Source organism: Rhinatrema bivittatum, chromosome 3 (genome assembly GCF_901001135.1).
Source record: "Rhinatrema bivittatum chromosome 3, aRhiBiv1.1, whole genome shotgun sequence".
Taxonomy (NCBI): domain Eukaryota; kingdom Metazoa; phylum Chordata; class Amphibia; order Gymnophiona; family Rhinatrematidae; genus Rhinatrema; species Rhinatrema bivittatum.
In genome coordinates this window covers 362,301,076-362,318,916 of record NC_042617.1, presented here as the reverse complement: position 1 = coordinate 362,318,916, position 17,841 = coordinate 362,301,076, and the positions used below count along the sequence as shown (strand labels likewise).

At 43.5% G+C, this 17,841-nt stretch overlaps 1 protein-coding gene across 3 annotated transcripts in view; it reads left to right on the top strand.

The window, feature by feature from the left end:
* The window catches only part of ORC3 (origin recognition complex subunit 3), a 211,015-nt gene that overhangs the window by 92,547 nt on the left and 100,627 nt on the right, over positions 1–17,841 (top strand). For 2 of the 3 annotated variants that reach the window (XM_029595436.1, XM_029595434.1), the window contains exons 12-13: positions 1,151–1,267; positions 3,462–3,547. In XM_029595436.1, coding sequence (XP_029451296.1) covers positions 1,151–1,267; positions 3,462–3,547 — 203 coding nt within the window. The remainder of the gene's footprint in view (positions 1–1,150; positions 1,268–3,461; positions 3,548–17,841) is intronic. The other variant, XM_029595435.1, reaches the window with a different exon arrangement.

The window sequence follows — 17,841 nt, the reverse complement described above, 5'->3', positions numbered from 1 at the left end:
TCGACCGCTATGTATTCTGTCCTTGCGGTTTTTGACCTTGACAACAGTGTTCCTTGTGCAAATTGTTCTGTGCGTAGGGTTTCTGAGCTGTAGGTCGTCTCTTACCAGGAGCCGTTTCTCTTTTTACCGAAAGTGGTCTCTGAGTTTCAGTTGAACCAGTATATCTCCCTGCCATCTCTGGTCAGGGAGAGAGATGTAGAAGAGTCTCATCTGTTGCGGCCCTTGGATGTCAAGCGGCATATTATCAGGTATTTAGCGGTCACTGGACCTTTGCATAATTCAGATCGCCTGTTTGTCCTTCATGGCAGTACTAGACAGGGAGAGCCAGTTTTGTGGGCTATAATAGCTCGCTGGATTTAGGAGGTAATTATGACTGCATTCATGGATGCTGGGAAGCCGTTACCTAGTTGGGTTCGGTAACTCGAGCTCAGGCAGTGTCATGGGCAGAAGTTGGATTATTGTCTCCCGTCGACAGTTGCTGAGCTGCAACATGGTCCTCCTTACACACCCGTCCAGGTATCATGGTCTGGATGTGTAAGCCCAGGAGGACGCAGCCTCCGCATGTGCAGTTTTGACTGGACCATGGGCAGCCCCCCTGCCCTATTCGGGAGTAATTGGGTACATCCCATTTGTTCTGGATTCATCTGACTGGACGCTAATAAATGAGAAAATACTACATACCTGATAATTTCCTTTTCTTTAGGGCAGTCAGATGAATCCAGCTTCCCCTCCCTTGGCTGCTATATGTTGTATAATGATCCTCCTGTGTGCCTACATGTTACAGGGCTTATTGGTAAGTGTTAATCCAGTCTCTAGACTAGTGTTATATTCTTGTCTGAGCTCAATGTTGTCTGTTGGCTGAGTATTAAAATGGTTATCTGTTTTTTATCAAGTTTTTCGCTAGTTTTTCCACAGGTGCTTTTGAAGAGAATACTGGCAGGCTGATGTAACTGCAGGGATGTATATCCTATGACATCAGTTTACTCTGTCTCCATCTGCTGGTAGGAATGCATAACCCACCTGTTCTGGATTCATCTTACTGTCCTAAAGAAAAGGAAATTATCAGATATGTAGTAATTTATCATTTTAATTTTTAATTATCATTATTATTGTAATATAAGTGAAAGAGTTAACTTGTCCCTTTTTGTAGGATGTGGCACAGACTTTGCTTGAAGATTTACATGCTTACCATAAAAATTACATTCCTGTTCTGAAGTGCCTTCATGAGTTTACATGTTTGCTTCCCAAATATCCCTTAGGGAGACAGGTGAGTGCTGATTCAGTAAACTATTAACACAGAATAAACCACCTTATGCTGATCTTTCAGCCATTAATTCAGTGAAATTTGACAGCCTAGTAGATTTTTCTGGCAACCTTCTTTTACTGTGTAAGAGCAGTCCCATACAAAACTATTGTTGATATTTGCCTTATAGTCACAGGAATTAGACAAATTGTAATTAAAAACAAACTCCATGGGCCTTCCCGCATTCTGCTGCTAAACTTTATAATAGCCTGTGAAACTGAAAGCTGGAATTACACAATTTATTGTGATTGGTGTAAGAAGGAACTGTGCAGTTAGCAATGGCAACATGATCAAGACACAAAGGTTAAAACAATGTACAGCAATATTAGATGAAATTGCTTTATTCACAGCTAAAAAAGTTGTCTGTACCTCTGTGCAGAGGAAAAATATGCCAAGATTTAAAAAGTAGTTCCTGAAATGGAGACTTTGTTTTACTAGGAATGTAATGGTAATTATTGCAGTATGTGTACAAGGCTTTGGGATAGCCATGCTATGTAAGAACATAGTTTCTTGTATTAAGTTCTGAAGCACATCTGTTCTTACTGGAGGTGGACCAAAGCATTGACATCTGCAGCCGCAACTGTAAATTAGACCCATAATCTGGGTTATGGGTTTCACTTGATGATTCAACTGGGGGCGAAGTCATTTATTTCCTGGCTGCTCCCTGTTGCAATAAGTGACGGCAGTCCAGTAAACACCGAAATTATGGACTTAAAACTTGGACTCTTAGGATCCATTTGGCTGCAATTACAGCTTTGCCAGCACTTTGCAGAAAGAAATCCTATTTAGTCTTCAGGCTTATGCAGTATCTGAGTCGTTTGAAACCTTTCAGAAACGATCTTGCAGTGTGATGGGATATTATGGTTTTATCCTAACTGTTGAAAACCCTTTTTGAGCACCTCAACTCTTATGAACTTAGGTGTCTCTCCTAGAAGGTCATCAGGGATGACAGTCTCTTCAGTTGTAGCGTCAGTGAACTACAGGCCTTAGTGACTTGCCCTAAATTTTATCACAGCAAGATGATGCTGATTTTTTTGCCTGTGATGGTATTGAAATTCAGCCTTAGTCAGTCATCCTTCTATCATTTTTCTTGTGTCGTGATTCTCTTAAGGGAGAAGCCGTACCCTATTCACTGGAGAGCTGTGTCCCTGTACCTGGAATAGACTAAAACCCTTAGAGAATCCACCCATCTTTTTGTTGGTTTTGACACGAGCAAGCCTAGCGTGCCCATGAGAACATGTACCATTCTCAAATTGACTATGAGATTGCATTTCTTGTTTTTACTTTATTTCCGGAGTCATCCCAAAAGGGCATCTCGGAGCCCTTGCTGTTTGCCTGATGGTGATGTCAGTTGCCATTTTGAAGTCAACCTCCTCAAAATAAATTTGCAGATTTGCAAGACTCCAAGATGGAGTTCAGTCCATACGTACACCAAACATTGCTGTCTTGATACTGCCTCTCATTAGGTTATGAAATCTAACCTTTCTCGGGGTAAAGCCCAAGCCCAGCTTTCCTGGGGCTATTTTCTATGGGATTCTAGGGTCGTTCTTTCTGTTTCGTTTCCATTAAAAGCTTAAAAGAAGAAAAAATGATAAAATGGGGAGATACAGCTGATGGAAACATTCATTTTGGGGTTTTGTTTTTTTTTACCTTTTGGATCGCTCTCTACTCCTTATTATTTGAAGACAACCCTTAGCTTAGTCCTGTATCTGAGCTCTATTAAGGTTCATCTTAAGAGAAAGTGACATCATTTATCTGTAATGTTTATTTGTTAATGACAGTAGCTCAATGGAGTCGCACCACTGTCTTTTCCTCCCCTTTTCAGAGTTCTTTTTTCATTTTCTGTCTTTGCTGATTGTTAAACTGAGTGGCTGTCGCATGGTTCCATTCCCATGCAAGCCAAGAAGCTTTTTCTGAAAAGCACTCCAGATGGTCGTCTGACAGTGCACAAGACCCATGTGCATATGACCCCTTTGAGCTGCTGTCATCGGAGAATAAGGTTTTAGGTGAGATGTCTAGGTTTCCTGTCCATACTCAGTAATGCAGCTGCCAGTTTTATCTGTAGTGTCCCAAGCAGGACAGAACCCTAGTAAGTAACAAGCCTAGTTCCTCCTGCTTATGAAACATCTCACTTCTGCGGGTTTTCTTTATTATTGAGTCACAGGTCAGAGAGCTGCACTGTGCATGCATGGAAAAGAAGGTCTGGGAATCTGAAGAGTACACGTCAGCCTTCCAGCTACTCAGGTACCCACTGAAAGGCTACTGCCTTCCGTTCTCAAAATTTTACAACTAGAGTATTGTATTTAGATGGCATGTCTGATGTGTGACAGGATTCCTGTGAAGCAGAAGCATTCGAGAAGTTAACTTTTGCATTGCTTTTCAGGAGAAATATTGTATTTGCAATGATGTGTTGCAAACGCCTTGGAAAGCTTTTTTCTGGAGATGTGGTATAAAATACATTTTAAAATGTAGAGGGTAGGGCATATTTTAGCAATTGAAACACATGCAAAGTTTATTTATGAAACCTAATGGAAATCTCACAGAAATAAGAAACAGCTGGGGAAGGGGGCAGGAAAGAGAGTGTGGTTTAATAATAGACCTGGGGTGAATGGAGATCGCAGTTTTTAACGTCTTTCATTCTGGAGCATACTGCAGTGGTTAGTGTGCTGAGCCATGGACACACAACCACAAACAAGCCTGTTGAAGATGCAGTCTTTGCTATGTATCAACATATCTAGGGAGAAAAAACTTAGCGTTTCAAAGAGCTCTCCCTTCTGGTCTTTCAAGTTATCATTAAGGTTTGCATTTCTATTTCACTTTCTCAATAAGTAACTAGGCAAAAACAAAACTGGTCTGTAACAGAATGTGCACAAAGAAATCCTGTCCTTTTGTGCCCAATAAGGCCTACAACGCCTGTGCTGCAAGTCGGTGCTGAAGCTTTAGATATTTTGATGAGAGAAACTGTTTTGGATCCATGTGGTGTTTCTCCAAGGCAAATTACAATATTTTGTTCATTTGTTTTTATATTGGCGCCAGTTTAATGAAGTCCTTTATAATTCTTCTATATCGTATTTCAATTCTAGATTGTCACTCTGTATTTTAAAATAGATTGTAGAGGGAGAAACTGAATAATCTGAACGTTTTTTGTTAAAAGTTTGGTCTGCAAAGAGGAAAACATTTACTCCCTATATTTTCCTCTCCCTTCCACAGCAAGGTTATTCTCGTTCTTTCCGGCTGCCCCCTCATTAGGGATCTTTTATGCACTGCACAAGCCATTTCCCGTGAGACAATTGACAATATCACCAAAGTAATTGTGCTCACTACATAGTCATGCCAAATGTTCTTCATAGTTTGTGTTCATTATTCTTTTAATCAAAGACCCTTGGTTTCCTGTGATTTTACAGCTATGGCAAATGCTGCAAAACTGTGGGGAATTGCTTCACTTGTTGAAAGAAATATTTCCTCCCTCCTCCTTTTCCAATTGCCACCTAACCTGAAGCAAAACTTGGTCAGAAGCAAGCATCAAACAAATTTAAAAAGAAAAAAAATAATGCAAAACTCTGCAGGATACCACACTACAAAGTGGCAACTCATAGAATTGGACCATTCTGTTATCTACATAGGAAAGACATTTAGCATAGAATGATAATAATCTTGTTTGTATATTATCCCCCATCAGTACCAAATTTTTTCGGAAAAACTGTGCCTCACAGACTGGGGGTTTTCACGTTGTTTGCTCTTTAGCGTTGCAGTGAGAAATAATTAGTAGGAAATTAACATAATTCAAACATTTATTTTTATTGTAGCATATCAAACTAACGTAAAACAGCAATATATAACAGAAATATGTAATTTGCTCGTTTTTCAAACTCATGTTACATAAACACAAAAAAGATCACTTGTCCTTTTCAAATATTCTTCAAACTTACTTCTGCAGAACAAAAAAAATAAACATGTATAAAATGCACAGCAATGAAGAAATATAGCCTATAAATGTGTCCTTATCACGTTCCTGGTGCTTGTAGTTCACCAATACATGAAAGTGATGAAAACAGAACACCATGCACAAGTTTACTCCACCACATTCCAGACTATATATATATGTTGTTTTGGTTTTTTTTCTAATGCATTTCATCCTTTTTTTTCTTGCTCCTACAAGCTCTGCATTCTCTCAGGGTATTGGATTCATGTGAAGCAGGGTGGGATATAAGAAGGAAAGTGTCTTTCACTCAGTCTCAGTGCTATATCAGCACTACCCGCAGCATAAGGCCCGTATCCCATACTCTCCCAGTGAGACAGCAGCGCATGGTGTCATGGAGAGGAGGCTTTTCAGTTTTATCCAGGTTATGAAATAGTTACCCAGGTAAACGTTTTTTTGGTTGAAAATTACCTTCTCCCCCTTCTCACTGGATAAAGTTTGGGTACTTCTACCCATGCCTCCAAGGGGCAAGGCCAGGGAGTGGCTGGTGTGAGTTGGGGAAGGGCAGAGCTGGTAGAGGCTGCATAGCAGGTGAAATCGTAACAGGGATCCTGCCAGATACTTGTGACCTGGATTGGAAACAGGATTTATTGGGCTTCATGGATCTTCCTTCCGACCCAGTGGGGGAAATCTTATATTCCTATGACCTCAGATATGCAATCCAAACCTGCCACCAAAACCTGCTTCATGGCAATACTTTCTGGCGGGGTTGTGTTCACGGTTGCTATATGATAAAAGCTTGTCATTTTTTCAGGGCTTGGTCGGGGTGCTGCAGTGATAAGGGAGAAGGATCACCTTCCTACCCGAGGGGAAAGGAAAACAGCTCCCCAGTACAGCAAAGATCGCTGCCCTCCATCTCCCTCTCTTCCTCCCCAACCCAGTAGAAGTAAAAGCTTTTACCTTACATTATCTAGCCGCTGATCTTCTGAGTTCAGCCATGGTGTTCAACAAGCTATGCTAACAGGTGGCGGGTGGGAGCTTTGATGCTTGGCAGTCTTCTGTGACCTCAGACATAGAACCCGTGCCCGCCAGTACAGTGTGCTTTACGGAAGAGCTGAGATCAAACTATGGTTTCCATTAGGAAATATATGACAACAGTGTAACATTCTCCAGAGATGGGAGGCGTGGGAGACAGGGAAAGGAAGTAAGATCATTGATCCTACTTGATGGTAAGGGTAATTCCCTCCCATGTAGGAACAGAGGTTCCCACCCCCACCCCCCCTCTTTCTCTCTGCAGAAAAACAACTGTTTGCATTTTTGCCAGCAGTAGATCCCTGACAGCATGTCTGCAGAAGAACCTTGTTGCAGGAAATCTGAGACATCACATAAGCTGTGTAACATGGAAGAGCTTCCCCATGCAGTGGCTTTTGGGTAAGCTCACAGCACTTCCAGACTGCAGCCTCAAGGTTTTCCACATTTTCCTGTATCATGTGTTTCACAGCGATTTATTTCTTACATTTGTCAACTGCCCGCTCCAAAAACTCAGGGCAATATACAATCAATTAAAAATCAATAACAAAATACAGAGTAAATTATAAAAAAAACCCAAAAATGTATAAAACATTTTAAAATGCATCTCTTAACACACATAAAAACAGCATTCTTAAATCCAGTTACTAATCCCCAACACAAAAATTCATGCAAAAGCATGGGCAAATGTTGTGTAACCGTGGATTTCGTGTGCCCATGGGCCTCAGCCCGACCCCGGCCGTCCAGGGCCGAACCAAGGGTTGACGGTGGCTCCGCATGGCTGGACACTCTACCCTCTGCCAGGCCGGCAAGCTCCCATGGCCAAACATCAGAGGATGTTGGAAGGTGAATGATCCTCCGACCATTCCGAGCCCTTTCGGACCTGCTGCGAGCAGCATGGAGCAGCAGGCCTGGCCTGAGGTTGAGGGCAGACGGGCCTTGACATGGAAACACTGGAGTTGATGCAACGGCATCACATGGCACAAAGACACTTGGCAGAAGACGTGACACCAGGGCTGTGGATACAAGACACCAGGATCGATGCGGACGGCATCGCAGACGAGACACTTGACTAGGTTGATGCAGACGGCATCCAAGATGAGGATACATGGCTGGGATGATGCAGACGGCATCCGAAGCAAGACACATGGCTGGATAAGGCAGACGAAGACACATGGCATCAGAAGGCTAACACAGGGCAAGGACATTGGCACTGTCTCTCAGGGCGCCCTACTCAGGCCACCCGCGGGACTGAGTCGCGGACCACCCTGTCCGTTACGCGCCCTACACAGCCCCAAGGCTGGTCGCGGACCACGACTGGAGCGGGACAGCGCAGGAACACACATCAGGCTTCACGGCTCAGGAGCACAGGATAACCGTCCACCGGCAGCCTAGTCCACCCAGGAACTACATCTGGGGAACCCCCGGCCTACCGGTACCAGAAGGCTCCGGAGCGAGGATGAGGCGGAGTGAAGGCAAGAACATCAGGAAGGCAGGAACACCAGGACGAAGACGAAGAAACCTGGACATGGACCTCAGGCACAACATGGAACAAGACATCAAGGTGCGGAGCTCCGAGAAGAAGACCTTACATAGTCTCTGGCAGGCGGGAGCCTCCAGAGTGAAGACTGACCACGATGCAAGGCAAGGCATGAAGAACGGAGCAGCCCTTTATAGGGCTGGAGCCAGGAAATAGTCATTAGGTGGGGCTCAGACACTTCCTGTGTCTGGCCCTTTAAATCCTGTAGAGAGACGCGGCCACGCGTCTAAGCAGGCAGGAGCAGGGCTGTGCAGGACCGCGGACAGCGGCCTGCACAGCGTCTTCGCGTAAGACGCTGAAGAGGCAGGAGAGATCCTGGGAGGCGGTCCCTGACGTTGGCAGCGGCTCCAGCCGCTGCGGGAGGCCCCGGGGCGGCTCCTGCCGCCAATCAAGCCCGGGGCTGTGGCCTAAACGCCATGAAGATCAAGATGGCGTCGGGGCCGTCCCAGGCCCCGAGGGAGGCCGTGGCTCCGACCGCGGAGCTGCAGAGGAATCCAGGGCGGCCTCTGGCTGCAGAGGAATCCAGGGCGGCCTCTGGCCGCGCGGGAAGAAGGCAGAGCGCGGCTCCGGCCGCATGGGAGGGCCGACGGCGGCGTCCTGCCGCGTCGGCTGAAGATCAGCGTGGGGTGAGTCTGTGCCTGATCAAAATTAGAACATGAGCCATCATCATCAAATCTTTGCTCAAGAACTGACTTAGGTTATGTATCTTCTGCAAAAAGAGAAAAGGTCTTACTGATTTGTGATTGAAAACTTAAATCAGAATCAAATATAAATTCCAATGTCTTTATTTCCTCACTAAACTCCAAAATTGTACCATACACCATTTGGTCTTTTTCTGTCATCATTACTTTGTTACTGTGTATTAATGGCAACTTCCAATGCTAGCTACTAAATGAGGTTGTCTAACCTATAAAACCTCTGTCTTAGCTTGATTGAGACTCCTTTTATTAAGTCTCAACCATTCATATATCACTTTAAGCCCCAAGTTCAATTTCTCTAACTCCTTAAAGCAGTCAGCGTCAAAGGACAAAAAATCTGAACATTATCTGCATACATAATAAATTCCATTTCTACTGATCTAATCACATCACATAGAGACCTAAGATAATTGTTAAAAAGAATAATAAAGAACTCTTGGAACACCATATTTTAAATTCCATACATCTGAACTATTTGAACCAATTAAAACCCTATGTGTCCTATCAGAAAGTTAGATTGAAGCCAATTATATGAAGTCATAAATACCTAAAGCTGCCAAGTGAGATAACCAAATAGAATGATCTACTATTCTGTTGTGTTAAATGCAGAACTAAAATCGAGAAAAACAAGAATTGTATCTAACCCATCATCCAAATAATTTATCTGATAGATAAATTAATGCTGCTACATAATTTAATTTAATCAAAACCTTCACTAGCCAGGATATAAAAAGATTTTAATCATTAAGATGATGGTCCAGTTGAATGTTAACAGCTTTATCAATCAATTTCCCAAGTACAGAAGATTATAGATTGGTCTGTAATTCTTTAGATTTGCAGAATCAAATTGACATTTCTTTTAATATCTGTTTCAACGCTGCTTCTTTAAAGCTTAGTTGGAAAGCAGCCATCTGATAAGGAGATATTGATAATAGTACGAATGGGAGTTAAAATCCAATCCACTGCAGTTCTAATACATTTAACAGGCATGGAGTTCCCTTGGTGAGCCATTTGGATTAAGAATACAGTCTCTTTAGTTTCCTTAAGTGATACAGGATTAAAATCAATGTAGCAACCAGAGATGGTACAATCTCACGTGAATCAGTATTCTTGACACTATTAAGTTCTGCTTTCATCCCAGCTTATTTCCATCAAAAGGGATCCTCAATTGCATAACATTTTGTTCAAAAAAACTGAGCAAATGCATTAAGATTTGGTAAAACCTTTGAAAATGTTTTACAGATTTTCTGCATAAGCATTGTATGAGATTGAAGTTTAGAGATTAAATAAAATAACTTCTTTACTCTATCCTTAGCTTCCAAAATAATTGTTTTACTACTCTACTAGCCCATGATATACTTTTAAATAATTCTTACACTCAACTCTGTCAGTTTGAAATGAAGTTGGCCATAGAGGCAAAAACTCATAATAAAATCTTTTTAAAATATATCCAAAGCAAGAAACCTGTGAGGGAGTCGGTTGGACCTTTAGATGACCGAGGGGTTAAAGGGGCTCTTGGGAAGATAAGGCCATTGCAGAAAGACTAAATGAATTCTTTGCCTCCGTGTTTACTAATGAGGATGTTGGGGAGATACCAGTTCCGGAGATAGTTTTCAGGGGTGATGAGTCAGACGAAATGAACAAAATCACTGTGAACCTGGAAGATGTAGTAGGCCAGATTGACAAACTAAAGAGTAGCAAATCACCTGGACCGGATGGTATGCATCCTAGGGTACTGAAGGAACTCAAAAATGAAATTTCTGATCTATTAAAATTTGTAACCTATCATTAAAATCACCATTGTACCTGAAGACTGGAGGGGGCCAATGTAACCCCAATATTTAAAAAAGGCTCCAGGGGCGATCTGAGTAACTATAGACCAGTGAGCCTGACTTCAGTGCCGGGAAAAATAGTGGAAACTATTCTCAAGACCAAAATCGGAGAGCATATAGAAAGACATGGTTTAATGGAACATAGTCAACATGGATTTACCCAAGGGAAGTCTTACCTAACAAATCTGTTTCATTTTTTTGAAGGGGTTAATAAACATGTGGATAAAGGTGAACCGGTAGATGTAGTGTATTTGGATTTTCAGAAGGTGTTTGACAAAGTCCCTCATGAGAGGCTTCTACGAAAACTAAAAAGTCATGGGATAGGAGGTGATGTCCTTTCGTGGATTACAAACTGGTTAAAAGACAGGAAACAGAGAGTAGGATTAAATGGTCAATTTTCTCAGTGGAAAAGGGTAAACAGTGGAGTGCCTCAGGGATCTGTACTTGGACCGGTGCTTTTCAATATATATATAAATAATCTGGAAAGGAATACGACGAGTGAGGTTATCAAATTTCCGGATGATACAAAATTATTCAGAGTAGTTAAATCACAAGCAGGCTGTGATACATTACAGGAGGACCTTGCAAGGCTGGAAGATTGGGCATCCAAATGGCAGATGAAATTTAATGTGGACAAGTGCAAGGTATTGCATATAGGGAAAAATAACCCTTGCTGTAGTTAAACAATGTTAGGTTCCATATTAGGAGCTACCACCCAGGAAAAAGATCTAGGGATCATAGTGGATAATACTTTAAAATCGTCGGCTCAGTGTGCTGCAGCAGTCAAAAAAGCAAACAGAATGTTAGGAATTATTAGGAAGGGAATGGTTACTAGAACGGAAAATGTCATAATGCCTCTATATCGCTCCATGGTGAGGACTGCACTTTGAATACAGTGTACAATTCTGGTCGCCGCATCTCAAAAAAGATATAGTTGCGATGGAGAAGGTACAGAGAAGGGCAACCAAAATGATAAAGGGGATAGAACAGTTTCCCTGTGAGTAAAGGCTGAAGAGGTTAGGATTGTTCAGCTTGGAGAAAAGACGGCTGAGGGGGGATATGATAAAGGTCTTTAAGATCATGAGAGGTCTTGAACGAGTAGATGTGACTCAGTTATTTACACTTTCAAATAATAGAAGGACTAGGGGGCATTCCATGAAGTTACCAAGTAGCACATTTAAGACTAATCGGAGAAAATTCTTTTTCACTCAATGCACAATAAAGCTCTGGAATTTGTTGCCAGAGGATGTGGTTAGTGCAGTTAGTGTAGCTGGGTTCAAAAAAGGTTTGAATAAGTTCTTGGAGGAGAAGTCCATTAACGGCTATTAATCAAGTTTACTTAGGGAATAGCCACTGCTATTAATTGCATCAGTAGCATGGGATCTTCTTAGTGTTTGGGTAATTGCCAGGTTCTTGTGGCCTGGTTTGGCCTCTGTTGGAAAAAGGATGCTGGGCTTGATGGACCCGAGGTCTGACCCAGCATGGCAATTTCTTATGTTCTTATTCAACAGAGTCTGTAGCCATTTTTGCCCTAATGTTTGCCCCTCTATTTTTGAAGAGCATAACTCCTCAGAAAACCAAGGTGAAAAGTTGTTTTGTTTTGTTTTGTTTTTTTATAACTCTTTATTTATTGAAAAGAAGTTTTCTCTTTTTTGGCATCCAGCATAAAACAGAAAAAATTATTATACACAGCCTACACAGAATCTCAATAACCAGTGTACATACCATTGCAAACTTTAATATTTGAATACAATGGGCTACAAAGCAGAGGATACAGTATGCCTATAATATTGAAGATACACCTCCCACACTTGGTTGTATCAAAATGATTCAGCAACTAAATCAAAGCGAAGCTTTTCCAGATCAGCCACATCACACACTTGTGCTTTCTAGCAGTCCATATTAGGGTGAAAGTTCCAAAAAGTTGCAATTATGAAACAAACTGTAAGTAACAATTGCCCTACCAGTTTACAAAATTTTGGAGGGATGAATGAGCCTGTCCATCTACCAAATAAACCAAGTAGAGGTGTAATGTAAACTGGGATATTAAGAATATCAGATATTTCTTGGGTCACCTGGGACCCAAAAGAAAAATGTTTTATTTAATGCTCTCCGAAACTTCAGTGAGGCTAAATCATTAAAAATATCAGGCAATATCCTGTACCAACCATCAAACAATTCTGGAGACTTATCAACAGTACAAAAATCTCTCCGCCATTAAGGCAGCTATTTTATTTGGATCAGCAATGCTGTGATGAGAACTGTAGCTCCTAGGAAATAAATCACACAATAGTAGAATCAGCTATATGAAGAACTCTGTGTACAGGTGTATTTTGGAACCGTCATATATTGCAACAGTATGCTTGTTGGCTTATATTATGAAGCCCATAAAGCACTGGGCTTGTCTAATCATAGGTTGCTTGAGACACTTAATATGCACCATCTGAGGCTATATCGTAAGTGCAGACATGAAATAACTAATGAATGCACGTATCTCTCAATTCACACGACAGTAGATAGTATGTACAGTCCTGAAGTGTATCCTCCGACACCACAGTGTTTCAGAGTCTATTACTCCTTCTTCAGGGAACTCCAGGTGATGACAAACTGTCGGAGTAATTCTGCGTGGAAAACAAATAAAGAGCTCTTATGAAATGCCAAACAGCTAATATATTACAATGACGCTAGACTTGGAAGTCAAACTTACTGTATGGCTGTATTCAATCAGTCCATTAACTAGAAACAGCATCTGCTTATGCGCTGAAAAATGATAGTACAAGGAGGATTATAGTGTGTATTGTACTCCAATGGTATTATAATGAGAGCTACTATCCAACAGTGCGAGTACTTACGTGTGCTATCAGAGTGCAGCCTGCCAGCGATCTGTTCTGCGACTGACAGCTTGAGCGCGGCAAAAACGCTGAATTTAAAGGAAATCCTCCGACTGCCAAGCAGCCAACAGGAAATGACGTCTAGTGTTCTAAATATGGTAATGACCATATATAGGAAATGACGTGTAAGAGGAATTCGCCATGTTGGAGATGGACCATATAAGGTCAATGATGTCAGAATCGCAGCCATTTTGAAGGTGATTCCTCATTGAAAACAAATCCATTTATGGAGAATGACGTAGTAATCACAGCCATCTTGGAAGTGCCGTTCAAACAAGAGAAAACCACTCTACTTTTTCATTCAGCTTCTAGGAAATAAGCAGGTATGGGGGTCTGTGACCACAGATGTATGGGGGGGTGGATTGGTGGTTGCAGATATTGGGCTAGTTTGGGATCTGTCCAGGTAGGTGAAATTCACCCACAACCTGAGATCACATTTCTAAAGGCTTGTGAGCTCTGTGCTGCAGCCCTGTAAAATACCTAAAACTAAGGGTGGGAGGGTTTCTGGCTGAAAGCTGCCCAAAAATGTGATAATCCTGTGTTTAATGATGTTTTCTGGGTGCCACAATTCTCCTAAAGCCGTGTATGACCCAAAAGTGTGGGTACAGCATGAAACTTGAGTCAAAGCCACTGCTTTAGGTAACTATGGGAATTTATATGAATATTATCACCGTTGGCCTAACAGGCATAAATAGATTTGGTGAGACAGGAGGGACTAATGTAACATAATAAATGACAACAGAAAAAGACCAACTAACCTCTTCAGTCTTCTCAGATATTTCATCCACACTAAGGATATATCTTAGCTACCAGCGACCATGTGGAACTGCCTGCAAGATTGGTTGATTGGTTGATTTAGCCATTTTATATACCGTTGTTCCAAGTGAAGATCACAGCAGTTTACATCATGACATAAATATCATGGGTAGTCAATTACATTCACTTGATATGTTCAAATATCATACATTTTAGTGAAAGACACATACAATGACGAAGGTGGTCTCGTGGGGAAGGATACACGGGGTGAGGTAGCACTTTAAACACAGGGTGCCGGAGGGATATAAAGTAGGGGGTAGAGAGAAGCTGTATCAAATATATATATATTTGGGCTGGGTTTCTCCCTACCAAGGACAGTCTTTTGTCTTCCTCATTTGTACTCCATCATCCTGGGTAGATGAGCAATTAGCTCTCACCTTTCCCACGCCTAGCCACAAGCTCCATAATAATTTAAATAGATGACAATACTAGTATGACCCTAGGTCCCCTGAATAGCCTACCTGCCAGACCCAGCTATGTGAGCACCTGCGTTGCTGCTAGGTTTTATAGTTATTTCTGTTCTTATAGCCTGCCGGCATCACAGTCTATTCTATGTAGCTACCATCACAAGTGAGCTTTCTAGGTTTCCTATATAGCCTTCCAGACAGATCCGACTACATGAGTGCCCCTGTGGTGTCACTAGGTCAGGCTTCCTTTGTCTGCCCTTTGTTTTCTCCTTGTCATCTTGCTGAACAGTACCTGGCTAGCACCAAACTACCAGCATTGACCTGTTGATTATGGGAATTGTGGATTATGTCTTCCAGCCTGGTCTATGGTATTTTTAGGTCAGGGTTAGGCAACCTCATTCCTTGACTGCGGCAAGCAGGTCTGATTTTCAAGCTATCCACACTGAATAGTCATGAAATGTATTCGTATGCTCCACCTCCACTGTATGCAGATGTATCTCTTACATATTCATTGTGGACATCTTGAAACCCAACTAGCTTGCAACACTCAAGACTGGAGTTGCCTTCCTCTACCCTAGGTCATGCTTCATATATCTGCTGCTTGTTTTTTCCTTATCACCTCACCTTTTGCTTCTGCTAAAAGTGTAGGTTGATTGCAGTGTTGAAATCTGCCAGCCTTATTTCTATGACTGTCCCTTATACCTGTCCCAAGAGTGCTTGAATTCTATCACAATGGTAGTTTCCTATAGCTGCTAACCCTTACCTTTCTTACCCCTCTCTAAATCATTTACATATCTCCAAAAGTGAGTAGACTTAACACATGGAGTGGATAAGAAGGACTCTGTCACATCAATTTCCCTCTCCCCTATCATTGGCTTTACAGTTTTGAAAACAAAACGGGGGGTATGCTCTAATCCAGCGGTTCTCAACCGGTGCGTCGCGACACACCAGTGTGTCGCCAAGCACCGGCAGGTGTGTCGCGTGGCTCCCGGTCCCTCCCGCTGCTCGTTCTTCCCTGCTGCCGTTGCCGCCGAGCTATCAGCACGTTCAAGCCCAGCGGGAACGGCAGCGGTGCAAAAAAAAAAAAAAAAAGCTGTGGCATCCGCGGCTGGCCTTTTCTTCTTCCCGCGCCTGCATTCCCCCCCCCCCCCCCCGGACCCGGAACAGGAAGTGGTGCGCGGGAAGAAGAAAGGCCGTGCCGCGTGATAAACTAGCAGCGGCCGCTGCAGCATCGGCCCAGTGGCGTAGCCATGGGTGGGCAGGTGCCCACCCAACTTAGACCCAGGCCCACCCAACTGGCACCGGAACTGCAAGGCTGTCGCGGGATCCCATCCCCGCGACAGCGAACAAGAGAACCCACGCCTCGCGCGCCATCACGGCACACATGGGGAAGCGCTGCTGCGGCCGTATGGCCAACCGGTCTTCCTGTTCGGCGGGGGGGGGGGGGGGGGGGGGAGCGGAAGCGCCGTGCGCAGCTTCTGCTTCCTCCCCCCAATGCAGGAAGATCAGCTGGCCTCTCCTGCTGCCACCCGTTCTCCTGCTATCTTCGGGCCAAACAGCCCGCCGAACTTCCTGTTTGGGGGTGGGGGAGCGGAAGCGCCGCGCACAGCTTCCGCTTTCTCCCCCAAAGCAGGAAGATCAGCTGCCTCTCCTGCTGCCACCAGCCTCCTGCTATCTTCGGGCGTCGGGCCGTATGGTCCGCCGATCTTCCTGCTTGGGGGGGGGAGGGAGGAAGCGGACGTTGTGCACTGCGCTTCCGCTACCCACCCTCCCCCCCCCCCGACAGGAAGTTTGGACGCCCAAAGATAGCAGGAGTCCGGTGGCAGCAGGAGAGGCAGCTGATCTTCCTGCTCTGGGGGAGAAAGCGGAAGCTGTGCACGTGCTTGAATGTGTATGTGTGGATGAGAATGGGAGTGTGTGTGGGTGAAAACTGGAGCCTGGGTGTGTATATGGGTGAGAATGGAAGCTTGAATATGTGGGTGAATGGGAGCTCGAATGTGTGTATGTGTGGTTGAGAATGGGAGCCTGGGTTTGTGGGTGGGTGAGAATGGGAGCTTGAATGTGTGTATATATGGATGAGAATGAGAGCCTGGGTTTGTGTGGGTGGGTGAGAATGGAAGCTTGAATATGTGGATAAGAATGGGTGCTTGAATGTGTGTATGTGTGGGTGAGAATACTACCTTAAATGTGTATATGTATGGATGAGAATGGGAGCTTGAATATGTGTGGGTGAGACTGGGAGCATGGGTTTGTGGGTGAGAATGGGAGTCTGGGTTTATGTGTGTGGGTGAGAATGGGTGCCTGGATGTGCGTCTGTGTGTGCATAAGAATATAAGCCTGGGGAGGGGTGAGAAAGTGATAACTTGTATGTGTGTCTGCAGAGAATGTGAGCTTGGGGGGGGGGGAGAGCATATGAGAGTGAGAGCTTGAGTGTGTTAGAGGGAGTCTGTGAGAGAAAGCGTGTATGTGTGTGTGTGTGTGTGTGTGTGTGTGGAAGGGAAGAAGACAGTAATAGAAGAAAGACACTGAAAAGGAATTAGGAAATGAGCTATAAGGGAAAAAATGGGAAAAAGAGACCAGGACCAACTGATTAGAAAAATACAAAGATCAGACAACAAAGGTAAAAATATATATCTATATTTTGAGATGTTAGCAATTTAAATATAAGCAACACAACCGCTCTCTCAAAATGTATGGACAGGTAGGAGCCGTGTATAAAATCGTAATAATAAGAAGGCTAAAGTACCACAAATCACCGTGAATTATGTTTGTATCATTAAGTAAACCTCATACTTAGGCGCAGATGTGAATGCTATGCTGCATAATTTGGCATTATTTATCAGTAAAAAAACAACTAGTAGACCTGCATGCCTACAGCCCACCCATGTTAACCTTGTGCCCACCCAAAAAATCAATTCTGGCTACGCCACTGCATCAGCCCCCAAGCTATTGCAGCAGACGGTAATCGGGAAAGGAGAGAGCAGCATGAGCCTCCCGCAATCGATGGAATTCTTCCTTCTTGGCCTGCGGGGGCTGGAGGAGGAGGAGCAGCTACCGTTTGTGCTGGGGGGGGGGAGAGAGGAAGTGAGTGACAGAAAGAGAGAGAAGCAGCCAGCCAGCCTGTGTGTAAGTGAGAGAATGTGTGTGATTGAGAGCCTGTGTGTAAGTGAGAGAATGTATTTGATCGGGAGTATGTGTGCGATTGAGAGAAACTGGTCAGAGAGCTGATGTATGTGTATATGTGAGAGACAATGAAAGTGACTGCTCAAGGAGATGACTGATGTGTATGTGAGAGTGTGAGACAGTCAGGGATGTGTGTGTGTGTGTGAGAGAGAGAGAGAGAAAAAGCATGGAAGTGAGAAATCTGGGTATGTGAGAAAGCATGGGAGTAAGAAGCCTGGTGTTG